The 21,988-nt window shown below is 33.2% G+C and overlaps 2 protein-coding genes across 5 annotated transcripts in view; one reads left to right on the forward strand and one right to left on the reverse strand.

Annotated features, from left to right (window-relative positions):
* LOC147579020 (uncharacterized) overlaps positions 1 to 21,988 on the forward strand; it is a 169,641-nt gene that overhangs the window by 144,630 nt on the left and 3,023 nt on the right. Inside the window, exons 4-5 of one of the 3 annotated variants that reach the window (XM_086712738.1) lie at positions 624 to 664; positions 3,073 to 3,296. The exons of 1 other annotated variant lie outside the window; for it this stretch is intronic. In XM_086712738.1, the coding sequence (XP_086568864.1) occupies positions 633 to 664; positions 3,073 to 3,296 (256 nt within the window). In that variant the 5' untranslated portion in view covers positions 624 to 632. Of the gene's footprint in view, positions 1 to 623; positions 665 to 3,072; positions 7,900 to 21,988 lie in introns of those variants that run through there. One more of the 3 variants, XR_015253466.1, reaches the window with a different exon arrangement.
* The window catches only part of PTPRQ (protein tyrosine phosphatase receptor type Q), a 257,649-nt gene that overhangs the window by 119,825 nt on the left and 115,836 nt on the right, over positions 1 to 21,988 (reverse strand). For both annotated transcript variants that reach the window (XM_086712736.1, XM_086712737.1), the window contains exons 36-43: positions 21,700 to 21,860; positions 20,813 to 20,958; positions 16,018 to 16,186; positions 14,323 to 14,613; positions 13,786 to 14,061; positions 13,260 to 13,411; positions 9,860 to 10,001; positions 6,171 to 6,440 (exon numbers count right to left, since the gene is read on the reverse strand). In XM_086712736.1, coding sequence (XP_086568862.1) covers positions 6,171 to 6,440; positions 9,860 to 10,001; positions 13,260 to 13,411; positions 13,786 to 14,061; positions 14,323 to 14,613; positions 16,018 to 16,186; positions 20,813 to 20,958; positions 21,700 to 21,860 — 1,607 coding nt within the window. The remainder of the gene's footprint in view (positions 1 to 6,170; positions 6,441 to 9,859; positions 10,002 to 13,259; positions 13,412 to 13,785; positions 14,062 to 14,322; positions 14,614 to 16,017; positions 16,187 to 20,812; positions 20,959 to 21,699; positions 21,861 to 21,988) is intronic.

Raw genomic sequence — 21,988 nt, forward strand, 5'->3', positions numbered from 1 at the left:
AAGAACAACAAAAAAAGAATACTTCAAAAACTTGGCTATTTTATTGATCTATATCAGACAATCTAAGTAAACACTGGTGTAACTGTCTATGAAATTCAAAGTTCAAGACCATATCATAATTTCCTGCTAGGTTACTGAGTCTATGCTTCTCCTATAAAGAAATTCTGAAGCTACAAATAAGCAACATCCAATTCATATTCCACTTCTTCAACATAGCTTTCAATATTGTCCTGAATTCCTATTTGATTCAATCTTCAATCCACATAATTGACTAACATATTAATATTGTTTTGTATTTAATTGCTTTATATGTATTGGGTATGTCTTTACATTAATGGTGGAGTTATTTGGATGCACACAGCAGAGATCATTGATGCTATTTGGGATTCAAACTTGGTTCTTGAACCCCAAACACGAGCCTGTGCATAGTAATAAGCATTAAATAAGCATGTATGGGTCAAATTTCCACACTATAAGTGTAAAAGATACTTCTCACCTGATGTTCACTCTTAAGAAAAGCATTATATTTAATACTTGAGTCTACATGAGAGATATTTTGTAAAACACTTGAATTTCAATTAGAGTAGCAATGCTAATAGCTATTTCTTTCTGATCTGTGACAGGCAACTATAATGGCTTTTACACTTTCAGCAATTACTTACTGGTAAGTAGAATGTGTCAATTCACTTGCTTAAGAACAAACAGGATCATGCAATTTTCCTACATGCTTGACTTCTCATCTCAACTGAGGAGACGGATAAGGAGAGCAAAGTCAATTGGATGCAGACAAAGGAAAAAGGGAACTTTTGAATTAGTGCATTAATTTGCAACCCTGAGGAATACTTTTACCACTCACATTCAGTCTAATAAATGCTATTTGAGAATGGTGTGTGTTCCTAAAAATGATATAAATGTTTTATTTTTTCAAAAAGCTGGTAAATGGAGATCAAATTTAGTCATAATCACAGTTTGCCTGGTCTCTGCAGTGCTCAGAGAGGTCCACAAAATAGGGATTCAACTAAAATGCATAACAGATAAATTTCTTAAATAATTCTTAGAGGAACAGTGGTCAGGTCTGTGAAGAAGATGATTGAAAGTTAACATACATAAATGTAAAAAATATACATTTATATATATAATATGTTTACATATTATAATATTTATATATTACACACATATAATATTATATATTAAATATATATAAGTATATGCATATTGATAGTTTGCCATATGTTTTTTTTCAAATAACCAAGAGTAGAAGAAAAATGAAAAACAGGGAAATTGAACACATTCAATAATGTTGCACCATATTAATAAATTTGCTACCTCAGTGGACTTGCAGTGGGTCGCTACCAGTGCCTGATACCTCCTGTTGGACAAAAACTAATGAAAAAATCATATTTTACTTTCCCTCAATTAAGTTTTAGGCATCCAATAGATATAGCTTATTTTTCTCTTCTGATTCTAAATTAGTGAACTTGGAAGAGCTTTGAATAAATACAAACTGTAAAATTATCTTCCAGAAAAAAAGTTTTAAAAACTCAATATTAAATCACCACATTTACTAAGATTTGAAAATAATATGGATAAGTGCATGCATTTTGAGCTAATATGAGATTCTAAGAGTTCAATATTGTGTGCACATGAACTTGCTATAATATCTTTATTGGTACATATATTTTGACATAAAATGTGGCTAAAAGCACCAAGTTTGGGGGCCTTCATCTACATCTGCCCTATTCCAACATGTTTGACTGCGACAATGGAACCACCTTAGAGACCAAACACTAATCTCCTCATAAATTCAATCATTATGATGCATGTTTAACTGTGCCCAGTTATGACCAAGTTTACACTGAGAAAAATACCCAATAATCCCTGGAAGGAATGTTAAGTTCAGACACCAGGCAGTAAGAGAGTGAGCCAAATTTGATTTTACTTTACATCAAAAATAAGTACAGAGTCAGTGACTCAGAGCTGACTATGCACCGTGACTAATCTTAGACCGCTATAAATTAGAATTGTGCAATAGCTATAAAACTGTTTCCATTCTGAACAATGAATCTCCAGTTCTTACTAATGTCTCATCAACGAACAATTCATGCAGACCCAGATAAAAGCATTTACCTAACAAAAATTATAATCAGAAATATAATTACATCCTAGACCTGAAACTTAATTTTAAAGATGAAAAATTATTTAAGAAATTTTGAAGTACCAATTAATGCTTACGTTTCATATGATTGATTGTCCTTAATTAAAAACACTTTTACATTTGCATGGGAGAAAATATCTATAATTTTGCCTGATAGAAATTGCCTGATAGAAATTGCCTGATAGAAATATGATGGGAAATCATATTTTGCAATGGAATAAAAACCCTTATGGAAAATTATAAATTTCACAAGAAAAGAATTCATTTCTTTCTTCTACAAACATGTGAGTGCCTGTAATTCCCAGGGTATCTGCTAGGAACTGTGAGTAAAACAGTGATAAATAAGACAAAGGCCCCGCAAGCAAAAAGTTTACAAAGGAATAGAGCGTGTCTCCAATTTCAGCACTGTTTTCCACACATATCTTGTTTACATACAGATTTGTTGTGAGTCTTACTTTCCAAATTCTGATTTCATAGGTCTGGAGTAGGGCCTTAGGGATATATATATTCTGATGCAGGGAGTTAGAAGTCTAATGTCTGAGAAGCATTTGTCCTCAGTACTAAGGGAGTACATAGCACAATATGTATGTCTGATATCAGCCTAATTCATTGATTTAGATTCCCTTTAACTTTTACTCATGTGGTCTTTTAACCCTGAGGTAAGATCCAGTTCAAATCCTTAAATAAATATTTACTTTTACAAAGACCTGTACCTTAAGTTCAGATAGCTCTATATCAAACGCATATTACTACTTTGATTACGTGTCTCAGTTCTACTAACTGAACTTCTGCTTTGTTCCTGTGATGAAGCAGTCATCTTGAATGTCCGTGGACTCAATTAATGAGTCTTCTGTCTTGTCTTCAGAGTCTTTTGAACCTCTCATTTATCTCAAAATTATTGTCCTTTTTTTTTCCAGTTCTCTAAGACTCTGCTCCTGTCCAATAATCAAGATCATTTTACCTGATGCTAAAAAACCTGATGCAGACCATCTGCCTGGATTTGAACATATTTCCTTCAGCCAGATTTTGCATAGCAATGGTCTGCTACCCACCTACTGGGGAAATACCTATCACTCCTTTTGGACCTCTTTGACACTGCCTGTCCTGGATGCGACATATCACCAGCAATCAGAGTTCATGGGTAACCTACTCAAGCACTTCCCATAACTTGCAGAGCATCAGATTACCTAGAGAGATGACTGAAAGTACAGGTTTGGGCATCACCTCTTTAGGCTATGAATCAGCAAGTCTGGGGTGAAGTCCAGGAATCTGTGGCTTTAAAGGTTGGCATTTCATTGAAGCATTTCACACACACAGACACACACACACACACACACACACACACACACACACTTAAATTGGGCTTTTAAGAATGAATACAATTCTGTGTGACATACAAAAGGAAAAGGACACTATAACTACAGGAAGTAAAGCAATTTGATGGTGAGAAAGTGTTGAGTATGTTTAAAATAGAAAATCTAATCAATTATTAGCCCATAGCAAGTAGCAAGTGCTTAATAAATGTTCTTTTAATTGAATACATGAAATCTAATGTACTGAAAAAAAAACAAAATTTGGCTAGAGGCATAGGGTAGATGAGGAAATGTAGTGGAGGGACATAAGAATGAAAACATAGACAGAAGCCAGATTCTAACTGGTGATAAATTCTGGGATGCATTTTCTAGACAAGAATAAGTAAAACATTTGGAGTATTCTGAGCCATACCCTATACCTTGTGCTTTTCATTCTTATCTCTATGTTTCAAATACCTGAATCTGCATGTCTCACTTTTACCCTCAGATAATGAACTTCAACTGCCAACACATAAATGCTCTAAACTGTGTATTAGAAACAATTCAAAGAAAGTAAGTGGGTACAAAGAAAAGACTGATGGGCAGACTGGATGAGCGTGGGTGGTAAGGCTACTTTAGGATATTTTTACAGGAAGCAACAAGAGGCTGATGTAAAATGGGGCAGTCACGTTGGAGAAGAAGGAACAAATTGGAGAGCCATGGCAGAGACTGAATTGGTAAGATCTAATCATATGCAGGAAAAATGGGAGAAAGTTCACATAAAAATATGAAGCTTGGTATCCAAAGGATTACAAAGTACAGGCATAGAAAAGGGGAAGAGAAGAATTCATGTAGCATAAATTCCATTTTGCAGATATTGGGGTTGATACACCAACCAGTTCCTCGGCTAAAATTTTCGAACAATTTGCGGGTGGGGGGGTTATGGAAAGAAAGAGAATGAAATTCAGGAGAAAGTAGATTGAACTGATGGAGTAATGTTCTCGAGGAGATATGATACTGAAACAAAAAAATAAGCAGCTACCTTCCTGAAAAGAAGGCAATGACATCCCTGAGAGAGGATATCTTGAGAGCATAAATAAAGATATGAGTAAATATGAAGGAGGGCAAGTCAGTATCATTGATATTATTAAGAAAATCACATCAAATATAGATGACAGTGTGGGCAGATTATGTTCAGAATGAGAGCAGAATTCTCCTATGGAAAATCGATAGAGTGTAAACAAACAATTTGATATAGAAGATTATGGGGTAGCTAGGAGAGTTAGAGAAGGTGAAGTTATAGCTGGAAAAGGTAAACCACTTCTGTTTTGCATAGCACTATTTATCAGCCAACATCTGGTGAAAACAGTGGAATCCCCTCAGAATGGGAAAAACCCCTAGAAGATGAATCACAATGGCATGGTTTGAGATCTAAGGAGCAAAAGATAGGTGTTGCTGAGAAGCATCTATTCCAGCTGAACAAGAACACTGAAGTCTGATGAAGTGTTGCACTGGAAGGATGATAAGGAAAAAATGTTGATGAGGATGTGGAAACCAGGGAGAAGGTACACCATGTCTTGAAATTCTGTGGTTTACTACCTCAAGGATAGAGGAGTGGAGTAAAATTGGGTGATGCTAATTTCAAAAGGAGGAAAGAATTAGAAGATGTTTCCAAAATAATGGATCTGGATGTGCCAGAAGTAAACAATTATGCCATTACCCACAGTCCCTATAAGGGAGGACTTCCAGGGAAGTAGTACTATCAGGAAGGAATCAGACTTACATTGATATGAGCAGGTACAATATTGGAGAAGGTAGAAGGAGAAAGGAAATAATACGGTAGGTCAGACCACTGTTAGGGAAGGCAAGCATTTTCTTCTTTGTAGACTAGACTTGGTGACCAGATATTTTCATTCAAATACTATACAAGACAAGGGCTGATGTATAGGAAAAGAAATCGATGAAAGAGAGTTTGACACTGCAGCTCTGGAATTCAGGAAAGCATCTAGAGTTCCATAAAATCAATTAAATAAAAAAGAGATAAATATCAAAACATTTACATGTTCACTCCATATTTTAATTTATGATAAAGAATAATTCAGTAAGTTCATAATTTGGATAATGAGACATAGATATGTGTGGAAACACAGTAGAGCAGATTGTCTCTCCTTTTCCCCTTTTTAGTCTCCCCATGTTGTGGAGAGGGATCAATATACTACATAACCAGTATTCAGTAACACATGTCATAAAAATGTATGTGTTACATTTTAAAATATTTCTTTCATATCTTTAGATAAATGTGCTATATAAAGACAAATATATGAATTCATTCATAGGTGGAATTTAAGAAATAAAGCAGATGAACATAAGGGAAAAAAAAGAGAGAGAGAGGCAAACCATAAAACAGATTCTTCACTGTACAGAAGAAACTGAAGATTACTGGAGGGGAGGTGGGTAGGGTGATATGTGAAATAGGTGATGGGGATTATGGACGGCACTTGTTGTGATGAACACCGGGTATTGTATATGAGTGATGAATCATTAAATTCGACTCCTAAAACTAATATGACACTGTATATTAACTAACTGGAACTTAAATAAAAACTTGGAAGAATAAAAAGATTACAAATGCTATTGACAAATGTATGACACAATCCACAAGTAGTTACTTGTTTCAGGTTGGTTTCCTCTTTCAGGTAAATTACCTGTTTCAGATTAGTTACCTGCTTCAGGTAGCGTGCTGATGTTGCATGTTTTCTCATCACCTTCACCTGCTGAAGTTGAAGCTCTTATTTTAAAGATATATGAGGTATTGGCAAGAAGTTTCACGAAAGTATACATATCATCTTGGGGAGAGACTTTTGTAGAATTCTTTCCAACTGTTATCATATAATGTATAATTATTCCATTTGCCTTCTTGGGTGGATCCCATTTCACTACAGCTGACTGCCAGCTAGTTGCCATACATTGTACATTCTGTACGACATCTGGAACTTTAAAGATAAACAAATGCCCGAAGTTAAAATTCACACATATGTAGTAGGTAAATGATTTTATTACATGATTTCTAGATAAAATCATGTTTAATAGGGGTGCCTGAGTGGCTCAGTCGGTTAAGCGTCGACTTCAGTTCAGGTTATGATCTTGGGTCTTGTGGGTTTGAGCCCTACATCGGGCTCTGTGCTGACAGCTCAGAGCCTAGAGCCTGTTTTGGATTCTGTGTCTCCTTCTCTCTTTGCCCCCCCCCCCCCCCCCCGCACTCTGTCTCTCTCTCTCTCTCTTTCTCTCTCTCTCAAAAATAAATAAACATTAAAAAATATTTTAAATCATGTTTAGTAGAGACCAAATAAAAATTTAACGTATCAACCTTGCAATGTGTGCTCAAAAAGTTCTTAACATAGGCTAAATCAAGTGTCAGTTGGCCCAGGTTCTATGCTATTATGTGAATCCTTAAAATACTGAGTCAGCCACTGAATATTCCTAGGTCCAAGTAGCAATCACATCCTCAAATACTGAGAAGCAACTAACTGTATAGCCTCAAGCTCAGGCGGTGCCTGGAGCCTGCTTTGTTTATATCTCACTGGAAAGGAGTGGTCTTAGCAATACCTTTATATGGAACCTTTTCATGCAAAACATAGATATAGGCGCCTCCATGATGTGGCACATCTGGGCCAAACAGTACTAGGAGACATGCAACCAATGTAGGGGTTCTGTTTTTACAATTGGTAGGCTTTGGAAGAATTGTGAAGACCTGATCCCTCAATACCTTTTTAAAAATCAGTGGAGGGAACATTTAAAACAGTCCCAGTTTTTAATTCAGTCCTAGTTTTTTTGTTTTTGTTTTTCTAGAACTTCCCTGAATTTACTTGGAAGTAACTCAAGTTCTCAGAGGGTAGACCTGGTTGAAGGGCAGTTACCCAACCCACCAAAGTGACTACAGATTGGAGAGACCAGCTACTTCCCATGGAAAGTAATTATTTAATGTCCTCAAATGATAGCATAGCTTTTCTTATTATAGTGTAGAGAGGATGCTACAAGAAAAATTCGTATATAGTCAATTTGTGGATTACAAACAAGTAGTGAAACAACTTGCTGTCCTTATGCAAAACATAGTTATTTAAAGAATACTCAAGTTCAAGTTATCTTTGATTTGCTTACAGTTCTCTCTCCTGACCTAAATTTATCTTTACTAATTCTTCTTCCTCTGTAAAATAGAGGCATCAGAATGAAAGGAGAACACTTAGGGAATGGATGTGTGGCATTTAAAATTTTTGAAAAGACAATTTCTCAGCTGATCCAGGGCTCTATTAAATATTATTGTTTGCTTATTTTCAAAAACATATAATAATATTTTCATAAAATAACTTTGCTGAAGTTTAGTTTATAAACTTGGGTTTTGTGACTATTTCACTGACTCTGTGAATCTAAAAACAATTAATTAAACAGCTGATATTTAACACTTAAAGTTGAAAATTGTCTTTTATTTAACCAATCAAGGCATGTGCAATAATTTTATTTTATTGATAAAAATATTTATTGGTTTACTGTCTACAAGATTAACCTTAATTTTTACTAAACGGATACATACATATATAGTTAAAATAGTTTTTTCTTTACATGTTTAGCATTTGTATATAATACATAAATTATCAGTTATAATATATATTTCCTACAGTTATGTCCACCCTACACTAGACATCAGAAGTTGATGTTCTAATTCAGTTTCTTTACTAACTTTCTCAGATCTTTTAATCTCAACTTCCTGAATAATGGTTTCTTCATATGTAATATGAGAATAGGGGCAACAGTAATATTTTTTTTGAGCACTAAATGTGTGTCTGACACTCTAATAAGTGCTTTATGTGGATCTTTTCAAATATTTTCCACAACAACCTTATAGGTGGCTACTGCTAATATGTGTTTCTTTTCATACATAGAGGCTCTGAGGAGTAATGAGCCTTTGCAAGGTTATACAGCTAGTAGGTCACAGAGCTTGGATTCAAATCCAGACACTCTGACTTCAAAGCAAGCACTTCTATCCACGATAAATACTATTTTATTGGCTTGTCTTATAGGCATGCTATGAAAAAAAGTATCAGGTATTCATAAATTAATGCAAAAATGATTAATTTATCAGTGAGTGCTTTCCAATTTCAACTTAGAGATTCACTAAAAGAAGAGGTACAGAGAAAAATTAACTGGAGCAGGATCTTAAGCTCATTCAATAATACTTGATGAAAAAAGTGAGGAAGAGGTGCCTCTAAACATATAGTCCGGTTGAGAAAAGGAAAAATGCATTTCTAAGCCACCCATTATATAGGTCATAAATGAAAACTATCTAGCATAAACAAAGGTGAGCTATGGCATGTGTGTGACATGTGGGTAAGTTTAATTAGACCAGTGGAATTTCATAGTCTTCATAATCCCCTTCACATGTTACAAATGGACTATGGGAAAGTAGAAGCTTACATAGTGACCAGTGGTCTTCACATGTTACATCTTCTTAAAAAAATCATCGATATCGTTTCATGGAAATATAAACCAACCTGTTAAAAGTGAATACTGGTTCATTTCTCCTCCTACCCCCCATCCCAGCTGTCTCAGTTGATACTAAGAATTCTAAAAACAAAACAAAGAGCAAAGGGAAATAAAAAAGGGAGAGAGAGGCAAACCAAGAAACAGACTGTTAGCCATAGAGAACAAACTGATGGTTACCAGAGGAGAGGTAGGTGGAGGCATGGGCAAATAGGTGATGGGGATTAAGGAAGGCGCTTGTGATGAACACCAGGTGTTCATGTAAGTGATAAATCACTGTGTTATACACCTGAAACTAGTATTACACTGTATGTTAACTAACTGGAATTTAACTTTTTTTATAAAAAACAGAATTAGGTAATTTTCCACAGATATCTAGAAACGTACTTTGTTCCTAAACTAGTCCTTTATTTCAGCTTCCTCAGTTCAAAAGGAAAAACCACATGTAAATATATATATTTGATTGCAGACAAGATACAGCCTAGTCTTAAAGCACTGAAATTCAACTTCCATTTGAATGCACTATTAATGGGGCGCCTGGGTGGCGCAGTTGGTTAAGCGTCCGACTTCAGCCAGGTCACGATCTCGCGGTCCGTGAGTTCGAGCCCCGCGTCAGGCTCTGGGCTGATGGCTCAGAGCCTGGAGCCTGTTTCCGGGTCTGTGTCTCCCTCTCTCTCTGCCCCTTCCCCGTTCATGCTCTGTCTCTCTCTGTCCCAAAAAAATAAATAAACGTTGAAAAAAAAAAAAAAAAATTTAAAAAAAAAAAAAAAAAAAAAAAATGAATGCACTATTAATGATACTTTCATATAAACTGAAAGGACAGGGAAAGTGTTAAATACAAAGTGAAACATTTTAGGATCAAAAAACTGTATCTCACCTGATTCTTGAGTTGTGAATTTTACTACATTACTATATTGATTGCCATTTCCGACTTTCGTAAAGGCAGATATGCTAATAGAATAGGTGCTGACTGGTTCCAACCCCACAAGCTGGGCTTCAGTTTGAACACCTGAAATGTTCTGAAAACCAGAAAAAAATTCTTTGTCATGATGCATCACCAAACATTCGCAACTGAAAGAAATATTTTATTACATTGAAGTTATGCCTTCTATGTTTAATTTAGGATTTAATAAGCATGGGCATTTTCAATTAAAATAAAACAAATACTAACCTGTTTTTTTTATGCACTCAGGTCATGATACAGGATGAACTGGGCACCCTCTCAGCCCTGAAGAATCCCAAAATGGCCATTTAAAAAAATTTTTTTATTACGCTAGGGTATTTTGTTTTCATTTTGTCTCCTGACACTTGCTTGGAATTAAATACTCATTACTTCCTTTAAATTCTCAAAAATTGAAGTCTCCAATTTAAATCAAACTTATGGGTGGTCAGCAATAGTAGATTTTTCTTGAATTCATCTAGAGTCGTTTTTTAATACCAGTAACATTCTGTGTAAATTGATTTATTCATCAGCTACTTTATGCTAGGCATTGGGAATACAACAGTTAAAAAAAAATCTCTACTCTCACGAAGCTTAAATTATGAGTTTTCCCAGACAACTCCTAAATTCATAATTTTACCCAATCTCTTAGGAAAATGAAAAAAAAAAAGCAACAAAACAGTTATCACAACTGCTCAAGGAAGGATATGTGTTCTCATAGAAAAATTGACCATTAAGTATAAAGTCTTCATTCAAAGATAATTGTCATAACTGAGAGATCAGTTAAGACTAATCTGTTATCTTTACAGAAAGAGAAGACAATGTCTCCTATAATGGTATCATTTTAAAAATACTCCATTTAATGGACCCAAAATATAAACTACTTTGACTTATTTATTAAACATTTCAGTAACAGAAATTTAGCAAGAATACTAACTCACAACTCAGTTACATTTCAATCATATTTTAAATCAAATCAAATTTTAAATTAATATCCCAAGTTATTGACATACTTTAGGGACTCATTGTATTACACTCTATCCTTTCATTCTTTTACTATTTATAAAGCATACTGTTACATAACCAGAAGGTTATAAAGATACATATATAAGATACATATGGTCACTGTCATCAAGGAACTTTTATGTTAATCAAAGAAATCTACAAACAAATGTTTACTGAGAAGAAATTAGAACAATGCAGGTAAATTTTGACTTGGATTAGGAAAGGTTTGTACCCAGAGAAATGACTGAACCCAAGATTATAACAAAACATGTGAGAGCAGCTCACTGGACAGTGACCAGATTTACATAAGAGTAAAATGTAAGAGGGAGACATGAATGAGGAATATTTCCAAACATATTTTAGCAGAGCTTTTTACTGAATAAACAATTTATTTATTTCCATATTTGAGAGTGACCCAAGTTACCAGTAGACCTGGATCTAACTGATTCCATGGGAACTCACTGGATTGACTACAATGGCAGGAATCTTTGGAATGGTTCTGGAATTATTCTGTCTCCACAAACCCACATATAATTTGAAAGAATAAAAAGAAAAAGAAGAAAATAATAGAAACCGATAGGACATAGAGGGAGACAAAGACATAAGGAAAATAGGACAATACACTCAGAAAGAAAGCTAAACAGAGGGACGAAAGCAAATAACCTAGATGTTAGGAAAGGAAAACAGGTGGCATGAAGTATATTCAAAGGAATTTAGAAGAAAATAAGACTGAAAATCAACGGAGGACAAAACAGGTGTAAAAAGGAGTAACTGAAAGTAGGAAATTTTCAAGAAAAACTATTCCTTCTACCCAAAAGTAATCTATTTAATACTTTATGGTATAAAGATTATATGTTTGCTACTAGAAACATTTTAATGGTAGCATTTCCACTGAAATATCAGGAAGTCTAAAAATCATAACTTATTCTCATATTCAGGTAAAGGTATACTGTCCTTTCATACTTAGTGCTATGACAATGCTGGATGCAGTTTTAAAACCTTTTCTTAAATGATGTACAATAACACAACAATAGCTAACACATTTATCATGTGCTGAAGATTATTCTAAATGCTTGATATAGATTTGCCCTTACAATTCTCACTTTTTAATGTATGCATCCTTATAACTCCAATTTTGCACTTGAAGAAACCAAGTCAGAAGAGGTTAACTAGCTGCCTTAATGCCACACATTAAGTCTCAAAAAAAATGTCATTGCAGTAAAAAATGATTGCTTTTTCCTTTCTTTTATTCATTTCCCAGTGACCCATACAGACAAAGCAAATAAAAAATGAGAAAATGTTAAGATTAGACCAGGATAGATAGTAGGGGCCTAGAGACTTAGCATTATTAGAATTTCACACTTTTGGGGAACAGATTCCACATTTATGGAGTACTACAATTCAAATTCTACTCAGCCTACCAGATTTTAAAGTAATATCTTGATTTCCAGAAAGAAAGTCATTGCTCATTATGACATAATCTTAACCATTGCTTTTGATTTTTACTAGTCACTTTGCAAGCTACACATGCTGTAAAAATAATTTACCATCAGCAATAAATTGTAATGCATATAATATTGGGACAATGTTTACTGCAGATTTTTTTCACTCTTCTTGTTGTAACTAAATAAGAGCATCCCAGTACTTCATCGCCTTTGGAGAAAAAAATAAAAACACTTTCTTAAATAAATTCTAGTTATATAACATATTTTGGCAATTAAATGCTAGAAATCACACAAGTATATTTGAGATCCTTTGTTATATCTGTAATTTGGGTATTTTTCATTGATTCTAGAACCTAAAAATGGAGAAGGGAAAGAGTATTCAGTGTTGTAAACTAATTGGCATTGAAAGGAAAAAAAATAATGATATACCTTAAAAGCCCAATTAGTGTGGGATTATATTCTATCAGGGAAGATTACCAGAAGTCCAGTAGAAATACTTTTCTTACAAGGTTAAGAACACTCACTTGGTATCTTTTTAACAACAAATAGAAATATATTGCATTTAAGATAATAACAGTTTTTAAATAGTCTGAAAAAATTTACTATATACTTTCCAGCATTAATACAATAATGCAATTATTTCTTAACTTGCAAATATCTAGAAGTCGTAAAGTCTAAGTAAACTGCTCTACAAATTATTCAGCTGTCATATCTGACAAATGTCTTCTGTGTTTTCCATAAATCCTTAAATTGTAGGGAAAAAAAAAGATTATTTAAAAAGATGGTCCTTGTTTAATTTAAAGCAGTCCATTTTCCTCTGCATGTCAAATGATTTTAGTTCAATTTCTGAATTTTTAAATTAACATGTACTGTTATAATCAACCTACCTTATAAAATATAGTATCAGTTTCATGCTCATGAATTTTTAAGCTATATATTTTAACAATACCGCCTGGAACAGGACTTGGACTCCATTTCAGCCATACCAAGTCTGAAGTGTAGTTGATTAAAGTCAAATTTTGAGGAGGTGCTAAAGGCACTGCAGGAAAACACATTATAAAACTTATATTCATAAAATTTTTAGTAAGTGATATTTAGTAAAAATATCATTGTGACTCTAGCTTCTTGCAGGCACTATTAAGAAAGATTCCTAAAATGATCATATTTCAGAAATAAATAGCATCGGTAACTATGTTTTTATACTTGGAACTCAGTAGTTCCAAACTAATTTTAAACAAGCACTTTGTTCTAAGGCTTGAATTAAAAAAAAATGTTCAGCAAAGTAGATGAATAGTTGTAAGCCTGTTACAAATAGATAACTGAATATCTTTTCATTTTCCATGTTGTTCTTTAAAAAGAGAGAGCAAGGCTGCAACAGTGAAATCATTTGAAGAGTTATGGATTCAGGCTTACCTGACTCATCTGTGTAAAAGAAAAGAGTACTGGAAGGACCAAGTCCTTTTATAGTTCTTGCGGCAGCAAAAAAACTATATAATGTAAATGGTGAAAGTTCTTCCAGTATTAGATAGTTATCAGAAGTAATGAAAGAATTATTTTCATTTGGTCCTTGTAAAGTTAAATCATAACTTATTATTGCACCATTTGGTTTTACTGGGGGATCCCATGATAAGAGAACTGAGGTAGAGGAAAGGTTTTTAAAAGTGTTGATTATTGGTGAAGTTTCTGGGACTATAAAAGAAAAAAAGAATATTAAATGAAAAGTGAATTAGCATTAAAAAGAAGAGGCTTTAATAATAGTGGGACATAATTTCATTAGCAGTAATTATTTTAATTTTAAAAAACAGAGCTTATTATGTTTATTGAAAGGCTAACTACTTGAGAACAAGCAGTCTCTATACAGTTATAAAAATAATGTTTTCTATCAGAAAGCTATGTAAAGAAGAGAACACCAGCAATCTGCTTAATAGGCAATAAAAGGGTCCAGCCTACCATCTTCTTCAGTTTTGATGTGTAGCTGAGCAGTATAGGTATCAGAGAATCCCTTTTCTGTTGATGGAGTGATTTTTAATATATAATCAGTATATTTTTCCAGATTATCAAAATATATACTTCTCTCATATGTCACAAGAAGTGGTCTCACGTGGCGAGGAGTCTGCTGTAAGCTCAGAGAAACATAGTAGAAGACTAGACCATTTGGATGAGATGGTGGGCTCCAGCTTACATTTATTGCAGTTGATGAAATGGACTCGTAAGTTAGGTTTCCAACAAACCCTTCGGGTACTATGGTAGGTAATGTGCAAAATATAAAAATTATCAGTCACCCTATATAAAATTTAGGTAAATTCACAAGCTGATGATAACTGTTGAAATGGCATCTATTACATCATTAGCTCTTACATTGTTTAAATGCAGATGTAGTAAATATCACCTATTACAAAATATCATTACAAAATAATTATATTAAAAATGATTCAAAATACAAACCCTGTCATTTTTAATATGTGTTAGAATTGCTTTATATGATATTCTCTTTTCTTTCCTACAACGTGGTGATTATCCGTGTACATATACATGTATGTCTGTGTATGTATACTCAGATATTTAAATATTTTGATCATTTATATTATCTAAACAATATTTTCAGTTTCTTTCTTCTAAAGATTATCATTACTGTATATATATCAGATCTAGGACCTCTCACCTGGAACAGTGCACAATAAGTGTTTATTATTCATGGTGCTACAACAGTCACTGATAACATTTATAGATTGCTGAAAATATGGGGAGATATCCACATTTAAAGAATGCCTGAAATGATACTGACTACATACTGCACTAAAACACTTTGTTAAAGACTCTGCAAGCACATATTTTCATGTTTTTTATCATCTTACCCTGTTGATCAATGTGTAAACTATTTAAAAGATTGTTCAACAACAAAAGCATTCACTCATACTTATCGTGTCTGTCGATTTGCAATCTTCAGACAATAAACACAGAATCTTATTCTCAGCAGTTTAGGTCAATACCATTTCTCAATAAAAGACTAGTCCTTAAGAAATAAATGGACTCCAGAAACAACCACAAGAAGAAATAGGCAATGATTTATGGATCATTGTATTCTTGAAGCTGAAACCTAAAACATCAAATGCCTCAATCATTATAGTTTTCTGAATACTCAGCACAAACAGGATACTGCTGAAGCTGCATACAAGAAACTTCTAGAGTTAAAAAAGTAAAGACATTCCGAGTATATTAGTCAAAAACATAATAAGAACAAAGATGCTGTATGGAGTCCTGTGTGGATTCAAAGGCTGAAATGGAAAGAAGTTGCTAGATTAAAACAAAAAAAGGTGTTAGATTAAAGCAAATAGACAAGCACCCATCGACGTATGCAACAGAATTTTTCATGCTTACAACTGGACGGCTGTGAAATCTTTTGAAGCAATAAAAGTGACAGAAAGTTCATGAATGGTAGCAGTTTCCATAAATAGAAAAGGCTGTTATTATTATAATAGTTTTACAGTTATATTAAATGCATTTCCAAACTTCTATAATGACTAGTTAAATGTGCCTAAATAAATCACAGAATTTACTAGTAATATATACAAATAGAAAAAGGTTCTAAAATAAAGTGTTAAATTAAACCTTTTAAAAATTAATAAATGCTTTTTGTTTACATACTGTCTTGATCTGTGTATACTTGAACTATGTCACTGCTTTTATTCCCATTTCCAACTGAGGTACTTGCTGTTACCCAAAATGTATAGTAGCTGAATATTGCCAGTTTATCTATTACTGCAGATACGGTCATATTGTCAAAGTCATTGGTTACTTCATGGAGTGTAAAATTCTGAAAAATAAACATATTGTTTTAATTGTTCAGAATGTAGTTTTAGTATACGTAATTTCAAGTAATTTCAAAATAATTATTATCCATGAATTGGCCATCCCTTATTATTTTAAAATGTCAATTTTTGAAAAAAATCAATGTAAATTGATTAGTGCAATAATTAAACTGGAAATATGTTTGTACTAAAAGAGGAATAGATGGTATTGTTTTTATCATAAAATTAACATACAGAATAGGAAAGAGCAGAAACTTCCAGCTTTATGGAGAAGGTCCAGTAGCCAACTGAAAGCGCTCCAAAGTGCTGAGCAGTGTCAGTTTTCATTATAAAACTTTCAAGTAGTTTTCAAAACATTGACCCTATATTTTATGAATATTATAAAAACTTTGATTTTTTTTCTTCCTATTAATGATGAAGAAATTATTAAAGTGTTCACCACTTTCTCTGAACTCAAATGGTTATTATTCATCTTTAATGGGGCTTTTTTTTCTACAATCATGGGGAGAAATGGGAAGTCAGCTAGATGCATTCTCTTTATTTAAATGCAGAGTAAGAGCAATTTAAAAAAATTTTGCCTGATTCCTAGTTATATTTGTCCTAAAGCATTTATTGATGATTAGGGAATTTATTTATGCAATCATTTTCTTTCTGATATTTTAAATACAAAACACATAGCAAACAAAACCAGTAATAAAATAAAGGAAAATATACTTAAAATTATGTAAGCAATTAGTATGAATAAATCCATGCTAATAGTATGGATGTCCATATTATTAATTTAATAATATAATAATGCCCATCTACACCAAGAAAGCTCAATCATTCCAAAACATACAAAGTTTTAAGCATCTTATAAACCTAACTTCAATTCTAGCAGAGTAGCCCTCAATAAACCATCTAAACTCAGATTCTCTTTCCTCAACTATAAAATGGGAGTAATTATTTCTACTTCACAGAGAGATTTTGAGGATGATATGAAACACATAAAACAATATCATATCTAGCACACAAATAAAAAACAATAAATGGTAATTAGTTCATTTAAATGATGGGGCGCCTGGGTGGCGCAGTCGGTTAAGCGTCCGACTTCAGCCAGGTCACGATCTCGCGGTCCGTGAGTTCGAGCCCCGCGTCAGGCTCTGGGCTGATGGCTCGGAGCCTGGAGCCTGTTTCCAATTCTGTGTCTCCCTCTCTCTCTGCCCCTCCCCTGTTCATGCTCTGTCTCTCTCTGTCCCAAAAATAAATAAACGTTGGAAAAAAAAAAATTAAAAAAAAAATAAATAAAAAATAAATGAAAAACTTAGGGTAATTAATTTGACTAAAGTTTACAGTTAGGATGGTTCTATAATGCATCAAAAAATTAAATTCAGCAAAGTTTTGTGGTTCTTTTGCCAGTATTTGGCAGAGAGGAGGGGAAGAATGAGTGTAATAAAAGATCTACCTCAATTTTGTGGCTGCTTTTCAGGAACAGATAAGTTAAAACAATGTAACAATCTCACACAAAATATGATCTGTAAACTTGAATTATCTTTCAACACATCTATCTTACACAGGGAATAATTGTTTTACATAAAGTGTCTCTTAAAATATTAGCGTAATTAATTATTTAGCCATTTAAAAAGAAGGAAATCCTGCCATTTGCGACGAGGATGAACCTTGAGGTCATAATGCTGACAGAAATATGTCTGACAGAGAAAGACAAATACCATATGATCCCACTTATATGTGGAATCTAAAACACACATAAACCCCAAAACCTGAACTCACAGATACAAAGAACAGATTTGTGTTTGCCAGAGGTGCAGGGTGAGAGGGGGTGGGCAAAATGGATGAAGGTGATCAAAAGGTATAGACCTCCAGTTATAAAATAAGTAAGTCATGAGGATGTAATGAAAAAATATACTAATGTAGCTTTTTGGTGTAAATTTTTTTTTCTTTGTTATTGAATTTATTCTGATTACCTATCACCTTGATGACTATGTAGAAATGAATTATTTTGAATCACCCAGTAGCCATTCCTGATGAGTGTGTGACTTATCATGCATAGACATGTACCAAATTTGGAATTAGATCAATTATCCAGATGATTATTTCAGTCATTTATTTATTTTTGGAAAAAAATTTTTTTCAGCTCAAATTATGTAATTAAGACTTGCTACTCTGTATATATAAATGCAGTCAGAAGTTATTTAGTAAAAGCTTTCAAATTTGATTAATCAACCAGTATTCATTAGCATTTTTTAAATATAATAAGACACTATGTCAGGCACAGGAGGAGATATGACATAAGTGGGTAAAAATGAAAATGTAGTAGAATTAATACACTATACTAAACACAATGTGCAACAATTGAAGGAAGAAAATGGTAGCAGCAGAGAGATTAAATTCCCCAAGGTCAGAAGAAGGAAAAATCACTTTCCCACAAACTCAAATGCTCCAAAATTATAACTAAGTATCAAAAATAATGTTGGTACGTTCTTTCAACTAAAAATATTTATTGAGCATTGAACCTATGTATGATATAGTACCAGAGGACTTTGGGGGATGGAATGATAAGTGTCACGTGATCCTTTTCTTCACGTTATTTGCTATAGCATAGGGAGCTAGGGCAAGTAAGCAGATACCAAGAATGGTTAGCAAAATGTGATATACCATGCATGAGGTTATTCTACAAAGTTCTGTGGGAAAGAGAAGAAAGAGAAGGAGGAAGAAAAAAGCTACACACTTATTCTGCTATACAATGTTCATTTTGAGGGTTTATTCCACTCTTCCAACCCAAAATAGAAAATCAGTTAGCAAAGATGCTGTATTTAACATTAACTTGAGGAATAAATTAAAGCACAGATGAACTTCACGCAATATGAGAAGTATCTTCACATCATTAGCCTGTGCTCTCTAGCAGCTGTCACACATAAAAGCATTCTTAAGATTATTTAATAAAAGATTACGTTTTCTAAGTTAGATGAATTGTAAATAGGTTTGAAACCATAGTTAGATGTTTATACTTCATTATTTAAGTGTGGACAAAGAGAACCAAAATAGAATAGTGTGTATAGGTCATAAAGTAAATTGTACCCAGGCAAAAACCTTTGCTAAGATTCAGATACAGACACCACCCCTTTGCAGTATTTTTGTTAAATGTGTGAAAGAAGAAATCTGCATTTTGAATGGCCTCCATGACATAATGACACATTTTTAAAATTGTAAACAACACTGTGGTAAAAAAAATTATAATAAATTGCATACAAATCCCATTTCTTTTCTCAAAATAGAGCAGAACAAAAAGGAATGGCAAAAGTTGCTTAATGTACACAGAAAGGGGAAAAAAAAGGATCCTCCTTTCTCCTTCTGCTCCTAAGGCATTGTTATAAAAATATACATCTATAACTACATATATATCTATATCTTCATGTCTTGTATAAAGTAGTTTTTCTTTTGGCATTAAGTTTTAAGTAGTCACACTTATTCAAGCCCATCCTTAGAGGGTCTTGAGCAGAATGTAAAAACTAAACCAACCTTGACTTTCTCTTACTCACTGCTCAGTAGTCCTGAGACTACTGGCAAAATTCTGCTCTGACCCCATTCATCAGCCTAAGCTGCAGCATAGATACAGTAAAGCAAATAATTCAATACAGTAATGCTTTATTTCCTGAGATTGTTGATCCCAAGAACTAACTCCCATGGCTATATTAATGTCGTCAGTCACAAATAGAGCTGGACAGCCCAAAATTACTAAGACTTGTCTCTATTCTTCAGCTGCTTAAAAAGATACAAAGAAGTAAGAATGGACAGTGTTATAATCAACAGGCAGTCAACAGTTTCTATTAAGGTACGTGTTCTGTAAATTGTAGCCTTTCTTCAAAATTAGCTTTTTCCAAATTATATTCCAAATCTCTACATTCCTGATTCAATCATAACCATTCCAATTTTATCGTTTTCATATGTTAGAGTTCTGTTAAATATTTAGTTTGGATAAATAAAGGATTTCTATTGAGTAAACTGAAAATATTTCTCTAAACAAAATGCATTTTAGCTATTTTCATAGCCATCATTATTCACATCAGAAAGTGCCCATCTGCAAACTGTATGACCCTAAAACCCTGCATACCTCAAGTGAAATAACCACATTTCTAGTGATTTTATTACATGTGATACTAAATAACAACAACAAAATCCCTTCAGCTAGCAGTTAAAAATTGTTAAAATTGAAGAAAAATATGCAAACACATCCAAACATTAAAACTATTTATATTGTATGCAAACAAAAGGGAAATTTTTTTAGCTGAGAAATGAGGGTAAATTAAATCATCAACTCTTTAGAGAACACTTCTTGAAGAAGTGGAATTGAGGACCATATTTATACACAGAATTTTAAATAGGTCACATCTTCATTGTTTATAATATGTTTGAAGCTGACATGGAAATGTGTGCATATGCACAGATAGGTTAAAATGTATCTGACATTTCCCCACCATATTTTTTCAGTTTCAATGAAAGTTTCATGAAATGTCTATTCATAATTATCAGTGTAAGAGAAATGGTTTTTCTACCATGCCAAGTCTGTATCATCATCAATAAAACTGAAGGATGTAAATAAAGAACTAACTAGAAGAAAACTCAAGTCTTACCTGCACAAAAGTACCTGAAGTATTTCTGTAATAAACAGAATAATATTGGATAATCCCATTAGGTTTTGAAGGAGGCATCCAAAAGAGCATTATTGATGAAGAACTGAGATTTGCATAACGAACATCTTTGGGAGGATCACTTGGTGCTATAAAACAAACAATTGAACAAAAAACTGCACCTGTGGCTCTAAAGAGTGTCTGCAATGTTCTAAATTTTACCTGTCTTTGATAAGCAATAACCACTGTTTTTCAAAACAAAACTTAAATTAGGTATAACATCTAATGAGAGGTCAGAATTGAAATCCACAAGGCTCATTGGGCCATCTCTCTAATACCGTATCATAGCAAAATCCAAGCAGAGGACAGATAGATTTCTTACTAAAGAAAGTAAAACACTAAAAAACATGCCACTTCTAAAACATGCCACTTCTAAAACATGCCACTGCCCTGTATTGGAAAACAACCTTGTAACAAGTTTCCAATATAAAACACATAATATGAAATTCTTATTTAACTTAGAATCTTGAAATTGAGTAATAGAGAACAAAGACAGTGATGACTTCATGCATGTTAGTTTGTTTCATTTAACAAATACATAAAATACTAAGTGTCAAGTTCTATACTCAGTGTATTTACAAATATAAACTCATTTAATCCTCATAAGGACCCTGTTAAGTAGGTAATGTATTGTTTCCATAATATAGATAGGAAACTGAGGCACAGAGAAATTATTTTCCCAGCATCACACAGCTAGGAAGTGACCAAAAAGCAATTTCGCTTCCAACATGATGACAGATATTAGGCTTAGTAATACATTTTGATATTTAATACTTTTTTTTTTTTGCGTAGGATATTTTTTTACTTGGTCTACATCCAAAAGAACTCACCTCCCTCAGGTGTTCGAAAGTTAATGATACTGCTTCTCATTTTCCCATCACCAAACCTTGTGCTAGCTGTTACATAAGCACTATATTCAACATTATAGTCCAAATCTGAAAACTCTAATGATGTTTCAGTTACATTAATAGTTTTTAATGATGACCTATCCCTGTGAGAAAAAAAAAAATCTGTATAATTGACTATTAAATTAAACATTACATACACATTTTGAGCACAAGTATGTTAAAAATAAGCAACATTAATGCACACAAATGTATTAATCCAGACTAATAGGAT

Source organism: Puma concolor, chromosome B4 (assembly GCF_028749965.1).
Source record: "Puma concolor isolate L17-30 chromosome B4, mPumCon1.1.hap2, whole genome shotgun sequence".
In the NCBI taxonomy this organism is placed as follows: domain Eukaryota; kingdom Metazoa; phylum Chordata; class Mammalia; order Carnivora; family Felidae; genus Puma; species Puma concolor.